The 11,123-nt window shown below is 41.8% G+C and overlaps 1 protein-coding gene across 15 annotated transcripts in view; it reads right to left on the bottom strand.

The window, feature by feature from the left end:
* LOC115153192 (potassium voltage-gated channel subfamily KQT member 5) overlaps positions 1–11,123 on the bottom strand; it is a 170,532-nt gene that overhangs the window by 20,819 nt on the left and 138,590 nt on the right. For 10 of the 15 annotated variants that reach the window (XM_029698374.1, XM_029698375.1, XM_029698376.1 and 7 more), the window contains exons 3-8: positions 5,924–6,050; positions 4,439–4,614; positions 4,067–4,192; positions 3,248–3,358; positions 3,060–3,155; positions 543–637 (exon numbers count right to left, since the gene is read on the bottom strand). In XM_029698374.1, the coding sequence (XP_029554234.1) occupies positions 543–637; positions 3,060–3,155; positions 3,248–3,358; positions 4,067–4,192; positions 4,439–4,614; positions 5,924–6,050 (731 nt within the window). Of the gene's footprint in view, positions 1–542; positions 638–853; positions 943–3,059; positions 3,156–3,247; positions 3,359–4,066; positions 4,193–4,438; positions 4,615–5,923; positions 6,051–11,123 lie in introns of all 15 variants that reach the window. The other 5 variants (XM_029698368.1, XM_029698382.1, XM_029698373.1 and 2 more) reach the window with 2 other exon arrangements.

The raw sequence follows: 11,123 nt of genomic DNA, 5'->3' as shown, positions 1-11,123 counted from the left end.
AGCAGATGTCTGTGTTTGTGCCCACACTGTATGTAGACCTACAGAGGGTATGTGGGTGAAGGTTTGCATGAGAGAGAGAGTGAGAGCAATAAAGCAGGTGATCCAGACAATATTACCAGGCTCCTCTCCTGTGCCCTTAAACACACCCTAAAGCCTTCAGAGAAAACATGGATGTCATTTCTGGACAACATAAGTGGGAAATGTTTGTTTGTACACTCGGTTTTACTTTCCATGTTTAAATGAATTAGCGAAAGCAAAGTATTTCTAAGTTTGGTTCTTTGTGTGTGGGCGCTTGGAAATATTGGACTATTTGATGACTGTGAGCCTTCAAAAAAATGACTGTAAAAGTACTGTATCCAATTAAAAGAAAAAATAAATAAGTATACAGAGGAATGTCAAAAGTAGTTGCTGAGCTGATTAAACTAAAAAAGACACCCGACCACTAAAAAAGCAGAGAATGAAATTGTGAAAAAAAGCTAGAAGAGCACAGAGACCAAATAGGAAGAGAGCAGAGCAGCAGCCATACTTTAGGTGTTACCTACTTTGCAGGACTGCAGGTATGCAACGCCTTCAAATGAGGCTTCCAGGTAGCTATGGAAACCGAGTTCTCATCAGCAGCATAACTACGCCAGACACACTACGTGCAGAGTCAACAGAAAACAAAAGAAAAACAAAAAGACAAAGGAGGGAGAAGGGAGAAGGGGGGAGAAATGTTTTGTAAGACAATGCCAGGGATAACGGAGGAGGGTGGGAGGGAGGGAGAAAGGAAACAGAAAGAAAACAAAAAGAGAGTGATTAGTAAAACCGGTGGTATCAAGGCATCATGGGGCGGGGGGAGGGGGGGGATACATGCCTGAAGGGGGAGAGGGCGCCCTGGTAGTGCTGCCACGTGGCACTGAGGTAGGGACGGGCACCGTCTGTGGAGTAGAGCCGCCAAGCCGCCTGGGGGTACGAGTTGACACACGCAGACAGACACACATCGACGGGAGGAATAGCATCATGGTGAGGAGATGGGGTACACGTAATCATAAACACACAGAGGTGCACAACACATACACAGACAGACACACACATACAGTATACTGAACAAAAATATAAAAGCAGAATGCAGCAATTTCAAAGATTTTACTGAGTTAAAGTTCATATAAGGAAATCAGTCAATTGAAATAAATTAATTAGGCCCTGATCTATGGATTTTACATGACTGGAAATACAGATATGCATCTGTATTTAAAAAAGGTATGGGCATGGATCAGTCAGTATCTGGTGTGACCACCTTTTGCCTCATGCAGCGCAATACATCTCCTTTACATAGAGTGGTTCAGGCTTTTTCATCAGACCTGTGGAATGTTTTCATCAGGCCTGTGGAATGTTGTCCCACTCCTCTTCAATGGCTGTGCAAAGTTGCTGGATTTTGGCGGGAAATGGAACACGTTGTCGTACACGTCGATCCAGAGCATCCAAAAAATGCTCAAAGGGAGACATGTCTGGTAAGTATTCAGGCCATGGAAGAACTGGGACATTTTCAGCTTCCAAGAATTGTGATAAGATCCATGCGACATGGGGCCGTACATTATCATGCTGAAACATGAGGTGATGGTGGGGGATGAATGGCACAACACTGGGCCTCAGGATCTCGTCATGGTACCTCTGTGTATTGAAATTGCCATTAATAAAATGCAATTGCGTTCGATGTCCATAGCTTATGCCTGCCCATACCATAGCCCCAATGCCACCATGGGGCACTCTGTTCACAATGTTGATATCAGCAAGCCCGGTACGGTACAGTTGAAACCGGGATTCATCCACGAAGAGCACACTTCTCCAGCGTGCCAGTGGCCATCGAAGGTGAGCATTTGCCCACTGAAGTCGGTTACGACGCCGAACTGCAGTCAGGTTAAAACCCTTGCTAGGAAGACGAGCACGCAGATGAGCTTCCCTAAGATGGTTTCTGACATTTTGTGCAGAAAATCTTCGGTTCTTCAGCTGTCCGGGTGGTTGGTATCAGACGATCCCGCAGGTAAACAAGACAGATGTGGAAGTCCTGGGCTGGCGTGGTACACATGGTCTGCGGTTGTGAGGCCGGTTGGACGTACTGCCAAATTATCTTAAACAACATTGAAGGCAGCTTATGGTAGAGAAATAAGCTTTTTGTGAGTATGGAACATTTCTGGGATATTTAAATTCAGCTCATGAAACATGGGACCAACACTTTACATGTTGCATTTATATTTTTGTTCAGAACAAAGGGGACACAATAGTGAAAGACCAGTACAAAGAAACAACAGCAATAACACATCCCTGCCAACAGAAGATATACTGGAAGTCTGTCTGTGGAGAAAAAATATTTGGTTAGGAGAAGTGTTCCACATCAACTCAGCCATACTATACAGATAGGATAAATAGAGTACAATGCTGAATTAGTTGACGGTTTGCAGGCCTTAAAGCAATGGAAAAAGGGAGCTAAATATATGAATCAAACGAGAAGCCTAATCGTTTTTTCTGCTTGATGGCAAAAGCTCTATAAAAACAAGATCTGTGTGTTTGTTTTGTGGAGTTTATTGTCTATGTTGAGTTGATGGTGTATTTTAATAGTCCGGGTCTTGTCTGTTAGGATGAGCTTTGGCGTAGAGGTAAATCCACCCTGGGAATAGCTCTGGTGGAAACAGCTCATAAATATCAGCCCTGTATTGCCTTTGGACCTGAGAGAGGACAAAGAGTCTCAGCTACGGTTAGATATCAAATGCACACACACACATGCGCGCGCACATACTCACACACACACACACACTGACACAAACGCACACATATATATGTTTCAAACACACACATACACATAATATATATTATATACAAACACACGCGGGCACTTGCACACACACACACACACAGACACACACACACACACACACACACACACACACACACACACACACACACACACACACACACACACACACACACACACACACACACACACACACACACACACACACACACACACACACACACAGAACAGTTCAATCATATCTGGTGATGGACTTGTGTGTGTTGTGTACCTGGATGAGGCTGGCTGCTGGGTTCCTCCTCTTCTCAAAGTGTTTTTGTCTGTGCTGCTCCTGTACCTTTAGGGCAAAACCTGAGCCCAGGATACCCTGCACACACACAAAGGACCCCGTTCAATCACTCAATGTCAAATTGTGCGTGTGTGTGAGTGTGTGTGCGCATGTGGGTCTGTGTCTCTCACAGCAGGCAGGGCGAAGAAGGAGATTCCCATCAGAGCAAATCCAGCTGAGATCAGACGACCTGTCCATGTCTGAGGAGTCTTGTCTCCATAGCCGATAGTCGTCAAGGTGATCTGTTCACACACGTCAACATCACAGAGTTCAGAGGTAACCAAACGATTTTCCCACAAAGCCAGTTTGTAGTATTTTGGGTCAATTAAAATTTTCAATTCAGGTAGTGAAATGTACTTCCTGGATAGAAAAACCCACTGTATAGAGAGCTCTTGAGGACCAGAATTAAATAACACTGCACTTATGTGTGTGTATTTCAGTGACCCCCTTTATCTTCCTGTCCCTGTCTCCCCTTGCACATCTAATACCCCAGTCTCGCCCGACAGACACTGGAAATTACATTCATCGATTGGGTCATTTTAGCGCGTCTGAAACCCTGGGCATTCATTAATTGTGTTGACATTGTATAAGGTCTAGCAAGTAGCGCCTGGGAGCTGTTTGAAGACCAGCCAAGCATGATCTTGTAGCGGTGTCATTAAGGTGTCTTAAGGTCATATTATAGACTGGTCGGCAAATCCAGTAATGAACATAAAGCTACTCTTTCAGAGACTTTCAGAGATGTCCTGGTTAGGTCGTTTTTTTTCTATCTGCTTAAACTTCAGTCCTGTGAATATTGGTATGGGCTATGTAGAAACATATTGATCAATCTCTGTGTGTGTGTGTGTGTGTGTGTGTGTCTGTGTGTGTGTGTGTGTGTGTGTGTGTGTGTGTGTGTGTGTGTGTGTGTGAGTGCGTGCGTGCGAGAGTGTGGTGTGTGTGTGTGGACTCACCGTGCCCCACCACAGAGCATCAGCATAGGTGGCAAAGTCTTTGTTGAACTCCTTCTCGACGAGGTAGACCAGGAACGAAGAGAAGATGAGCACCAGGAACCCAATGTACCAGGCTGTCACCAACTCCTATAGGAAATCAATGATTATGATCAAACAAATACATCAAATCTCACTGTATTGGTTGTGTAGCCTAATAGCAACTTAAACCCCTAAAGTGCAAGTTGTAGTGACAGAGACAAGGAAAGATTCACTAGGAAGAACATGAGAGGAACCAGACAGTAGAGGGGGAGCGCATCCTTCTATTTTTTTCAAGAAGGTCAGAGTACATAGGACCATCTAGGCCAGACTGTTGGACTACAAATGTGGTTGTACCTTACTGTGTGCATAGACTACAGATCCCAGTAGTTTCCAGGTGCCCCCTCTGCGGTCCATACGCACCATCCGCAGGATCTGCAGGAAGCGAAGGCTACGCAATGCTGAGGTGGCAAAGATGTTACCTTGGCTACCAGCGGACACCACAGCAATGGAAGCTATGAGGACAATTATGTCTGGAAAGAGACAGAAAGATATAAAACCAACTTCAATACTTTTGTAGTATTTACAGTCTTGAAAACTTTCATGAGAGTCTAATGATAATGTATTGCAGTGCATATGAGTGATACACATAATACTATAACATGTTCCAAATAAGTTTTGGGGAGTTAAGGATTTGAAATGGTATGGTAGTTGTGGGTAACATCTCCACATTCCAGCTCTGTGAAAATGTCCCCCACTCATCAGGCTGTTGGTGCCCAACACCAGAGAGCGTAGAGGGGGCCCGGGGCCTCAAACTGTGTTGATCTGGAGCTCTGAGACTGGTTAAGAAAATAGACACAGTGTACTGGATGAGTCATCACATGGATCTAATGTACCTAGTATTCACTTTCACACAATCAGAGAAGAAAGGAGAGATAGTGTGAGGGATAGATAAAGGGAGAATGAGAGGGGTAAAGAGGGTTCACACAAACCCACATCCTTAGGGCCACGGTGATAGTCCTGAAGAACATACAAACCTCTACTGCTCCTACAGTACACTGGGATGATAGTGTGTTTCGTTCCAATTCACATCTATCACATTTCAGCAAACACATTTAAAGTTCTGAAACTCTAACCGTGGCTGGTTTTAGTCTTCTCTATTGGGAGAAGAAACAGATAGTGATCTATGTTCTTGTAAACTGTATTTATCCTTCTTTTATGAGAACTCAACGCCAGCTTCTGTTTTCTCTGTTTGTGTATTGAAGTACATCATCTGTCAATCAGAAGTCAGCCTTGAATATTGACAGTCTTGATGATCATCTCTCAACAACAAGATCTCATAGCTTCCATTCGAAATTCGACGTATTATGGATGAACGTCTATTTTTAATGCATTACAGGGTTAAAACAGAAACAACTCAAAAGGTTAACAGTTTAGGCATTAATCCCGAGTGGTTAAGCTAAGGGCTATGGTTTGGGGATGGCTCCGCAAACCAACCGGCACTGTTTCCATCAAGTATCCTCAAGTATTCTCACGACTTGCTAGAGCATTGTGAACTGCCGTAGAGCAGTGGTCTGAGCAGTGCGCTTCGGCACTGAGCATCATGAGATTAAGCCCAGTGTTGGGCAATCATTTTTCTTTTTTTGTGAACCACGAGGAAGGCATATATCGACATCAGGACCTTTTCAAACGTCGAAATCGAAGTCTATTTCTAGTAATCAGGCTGGATCTCTTGGTGGACTGATAGGACCTTTGCAGTGCAGCACACACACACACACACACACACACACACACACACACACACACACACACACACACACACACACACACACACACAGTTACCTATGACACAGAAGGGTTTCCTGGCAAAGCGGAGGCGTCCCTGCCATCCCCTGTAGCGACAGCAGCAGCCTGCGCTCCATATCCTGATGATGTACTCCAGCCCAAACACCACGATCATCACAAACTCCTACAGGACACGCACGCACGCACGCACACACACACACAGTCGCAGCCCATTATTGAGAGTCAAGAGGCGAGGGGCGAAAGTTCAATATGCTGTAAATACCAGACAGTTGAAATAGAAAAGCCAGCAATTAATAATGATATTCAATAATCAATATACAGATGTTGGATCTTAATTTGACCCTATTTGTCGAGGAATAATCCTGCAGCAGGAGGATTTGGAAGAATATTGAATATTTAGAATCGCCGCCAGGGGGCAGTTAGAAGCGGTGTTTGCAGGCTATACAGTAACTTAGACTGCAGGTCTACTGGGCGTCAATTCAAGTAACCGATGTAGGCTACACCTCATCTTGTGTGAATTCTTATGTAGATTATAATAATATTTGTAGGGGGTAGACATATTTAATTTTCATTTTTTTTAGATGAATAGTTTTATTATACAGTACCAGTCAAAAGTCTGGACACACCTACTCATTCAAGGGTTTTTCTTAATGTTTTACTATTTTCTACATTGTAGAATAATAGTGAAGACAACAAACTATAAAATAACTCATATGGAATCATGTAGTAACCAAAAAAGTGTTAAACAAATCTAAAGATATTTTATATTTGAGATTCTTCAAAGTAGCCACCTTTTGCCTTGATGACAGCTTTGCACACTCTTTGCATTCTCTCAACCAGCTTCACCTTGAATGCTTTTCCAACAGTCTTGAAGGAGTTCCCACATATGCTGAGCACTTGTTGGCTGCTTTTCCTTCACTCTGTGTTCCAACTCATCCCAAACCATATCAATTGGGTTGAGGTCGGGTGATTGTGGAGGCCAGGTCATCTGATGCAGCACTCCATTACTCTCTTTCTTGGTCAAATAGCCCTTACACAGCCTGGAGGTGTGTTGGGTCATTGTCCTGTAGAAAAACAAATGATAGTCATACTGCAGAATGCTGTGGTAGCCATGCTGGTTAAGTGTGCCTTGAATTCTAAATAAATCACTGACAGTGTCACCAGCAAAGCACCCCCACAACATCACACGTCCTCCTCCATGCTTCACGGTGGGAACCACACACGTGGAGATCATCCGTTCACCTACTCTTTGTCTCACAAAGACATGGCGGTTGGAACCAAAAACCTCAAATTTGGACTCATCAGACCATAGGAAAGATTTCCACCAGTCTAATGTCCATTGCTTGTGTTTCTTGGTCCAAGCAAGTCTCTTCTTCTTATTGGTGTCCTTTAGTAGTGGTTTCTGTTGAGATGTGTCTGTTACTTGAACTCTGTGAAGCATTTATTTTTGTTATTTATTATTTGGGCTGCAATTTCTGAGGCTGGTAACTCTAATGAACTTTTCCTCTGCAACAGAGGTAACTCGGTCTTCCTTTCCTGTGGCGGTACTCATGAGAGCCAGTTTCATCATAGCGCTTTATGGTTTTTGCAACTGCACTTGAAGAAACTTTCAAAGTTATTGAAATGTTCCGTATTGACTGACCTTCATGTCTTAAAGTAATGATGGACTGTCATTTCTCTTTGCTTATTTGAGCTGTTCTTGCCATAATATGGACTTGGTCTTTTACCAAATAGGGCTATCTTCTGCATACCAACCCTACCTTGTCACAACATAACTGATTGGCTCAAACACATTAAGAAGGAAATAAATTACACAAATAAACTTTTAACAAGGCACACCTGTTAATTGAAATGCATTCCAGGTGACTACCTCATGAAGCTAGTTGAGAAAATACCAAGAGTGCGCAAAGTTGTCATCAAGGCAAAGGATGGCCGACTTTGAAGAATCTGAAATATTAGATATATTTTGATTTGTTCAACAATTTTTTGGTTACTATCTTTGCTGTTAAAATTAAAATAAAAAAATAATTTTAGTTAGTGCACTTTGAACTGGGTTATCAAATCTGATCATTTGAGCCATCGTTATCAGAGATGGGGATTGGAATGATGTACAGTATGGGGTTACAGTGAGGGGTTACATTGAGGGGTTACAGTGAGGGTTTAGAGTAAGGAGTTAGAGTGTATAAAAGCACCCAGGGTTGAATCAGTGGGTCACAGTACTGTTAAAACAGTAAGTAAGTAAGTGTATATTTTGCATTTGTGAAATTATTTTGATGTGATATGAAAGTAAAGGTCTTCATGTTTCTAGAACCATATAGCAATTGAGAATCGATTCATGTTTAGATGGAGTATTTGGCTGTTTTGGCAGCCAGAGCCAGTTTACTTCTGAAAATAAGCCACTCATAGGCTCGGTCGTGCCATGACATTGTTATGAACGTTCTATAGCCGCCCTCTCAAGCCCAGTCATTCTGGACGGAGGCTAACTACTGTTTAGTCTAACATACACTATCGTTTCTGGAAATACGATTACATTGATAAAGTAGTCAAATATTTAGCAGGAAACAACTTTGCCAGCATTATCATGTCGTCAAATTTGCTTTAGACAGATGACAATGTTGTCATTAGCTAGCAAAGTTCTTAAAAAAACACATTTGTTTAAGCAAGTCAGCCATATCAGCTATGTATTTTTTAAAGGCAGTAAATGAGGCTGAATAAACGGTTTCGCTGCTAGACAAGGCTCCGCTGATAGCCAGGTGTAGCAGTGGTAAGATGTTGGGACTGCTGTTGGGACTCTGCTGTTGGGACAGCTTTATGTAGGCCCTAACAGTTTGTGGGCACCATTTGTCACCATTATATAGTGCAATTAATGTATTGTTTAGTTTTGTCTTGTGTTGTGTAGTGGCTTTGATGGAATACATCCAAGGACCTTATTCATGGCTTACATGTTTCGTAACAATATTGTTTTTAACGTTAATTTGGACTGATGGCCGACTGAGCATTCTACCCAATGCATCGTCAATGAGTACTGATGAAGATTTCATCAAAAGTGCATTACAGTGGCTTGGAAATACATTGACATTCAGGAGGCAAATAATAAAGGAGGCAAATAATTAGTAGGAAAATCTTTCGTCATCATTTTGAAGTCACCAGGTTGACTTTAAATGCACTATAATGTTATAACTATAACGTTATCTAGCTAGCTAAGATTAAGGGGATGTATTCTACTATACTACTGACAATTGAGATGGCATAAGGGAACAACAAGTAGATAAGAGGCAATAAGAGACAATCAGCATAAGAGGCAATCCATAATTTCGATTAAGACATTAATGAGCGAGCTAGGGCGGACGTTTTCAATATAACTATTTGTTCAGCACTTTTGAAATGTACAGTGACAGAATTCAGAGCATGGGCCGTTCTTACAGTGTTCTCCCTGTACACCAAGTCAGAACCGTAGGATAAATAAAGGGGCCACGAAAGCAGACAATGAAAGCTCTTACAATATTCGATGATTACATTTCTCTAAAACAGGTCATAGGCTACACGTGCACCACCAAGTCAGAACAGTAGGACGAAATTAAGAGGGGAAAATAGACCCAATTATTAGGGTGAGGCACATGGGCTACTAACAGCTTACGACACAACATACACTTAGTATTACTTTCTTAGCTACAGTATGCATATCTCCCTGGCATATTTCATCATTTATGCAGCAGCATACAAACATTTTTGGACTGACCTTGTTGTGCTGTACCCACTTGAACAGGAAGGTGGCGTGATGGTCCTTTGTGGGCAAATTTTGTTATCTGGCATTCTCTAGATTTATGGTGCTTTCAAGACAAATGGGAACTCTGAAAAAAAACTAGGTTAAATCATGATGACATCATTATGACTTACAATTCTGAGTTGGATGACCGTTCAAAGTGTGTTTTCCCAGTTGGAGCTCGTTTTTTCCTGAGTTCCCAGTTGTCTTGAACTCACTGAAGTCAGATTTCCCAGTTCCGAGTTAACAGTTGTTTTGAGCGGGGCAGAAATCATACTGGATTGACAGCATGGCCAAAGTTGAATGTTTTCATTTTAAACTTGGAAAAGAGACCCTTAAAACCAGACTTTTGACCATAGAGCCACTCCACTGAGTAGCAGGCTAGTGATTGCTTTGCAATACTTGCAGTTAGCCACTGATTCCGTTCAAACCACTCATTGTTGAATTTGCAATTTTCAACTTGTTGTGTAATGTTTGTGTAATGTCCAATGGCCGATGAGCACTGATACATTTTATCAATAATTTATCTTCATTATTTATCTTCATATGACAAGGATTAAAAAGGATTTGCCAGTAGATTATCGACTTGATTCATAATGATGACTGCTAGCTAAGATTTTGAAATCAAAGCTACTGTAGATATAATGTGATTTGACATCATTTTATCTGTGGCCAATGACCTCAAGCCTTCTTGGATGGGTACTTCTAATGTAACTCTATGGCAGCATCCAAGGGGATTGAACTTTCGAGCTCTACCCTTAGATTTGGCAGTGATGTTGTGTCCCCATGAGTGACAGAAGACTGAGCCAATCACGGCACAACTGGGAGAACATTACCAGCACCTACGCTCCATATTTTCTGCTGGCTGCCCCACCACCACAGAAAGCACTGAGCTAGGCTGAAACACCTTCATTTTTGAGCTGCCTTACTCAAGAAAGAAAAAAAGAGACCATGTTTGTATGTGGTTTTATTAACTCAATGATTTTATTTTTTTTTTTACATTGTTTGCAAACTGATATAATAATATATTAATGCCAAAATAACATGCAAAACAGGCAACCCCAATTTTTTTATTGAGTTATTTATTTTTATTGATGAATAAACAAGTTGTGGGTGTGTCGTGGGTTGGCCCCTCACTGGCAAATCAGAATGTGCTCCATGGCTAAATACATGGTTGTTTCAAGTTATGTATTTATGGTATTTTATGTATTGCCTTGGAATCAACTCCAATTCCGGTTTACAGACACAAAATGTAAACCTATCCCATCTTTGCTAAATATGATAACTTGAACCTGTTTGCAGTTCACATTGTTCTAAGTAATTTCATGGCTTAAACATTGAAATATATACATAGCATTTGTACTGATATAGGGGTTAGGCCTACTGTAAATTGCCTTATGAGAGCGCATGGACAAGATTCAATTCATTATTGATATGGCCTAAAGACAGAGAGCAAATAATTCGAATCAAATT

Source organism: Salmo trutta, chromosome 18 (genome assembly GCF_901001165.1).
Source record: "Salmo trutta chromosome 18, fSalTru1.1, whole genome shotgun sequence".
Classification (NCBI taxonomy): Eukaryota; Metazoa; Chordata; class Actinopteri; order Salmoniformes; family Salmonidae; genus Salmo; species Salmo trutta.
Note: the sequence above shows the minus strand (reverse complement) of the source record. Positions and strands in the feature narration are given on the sequence as shown.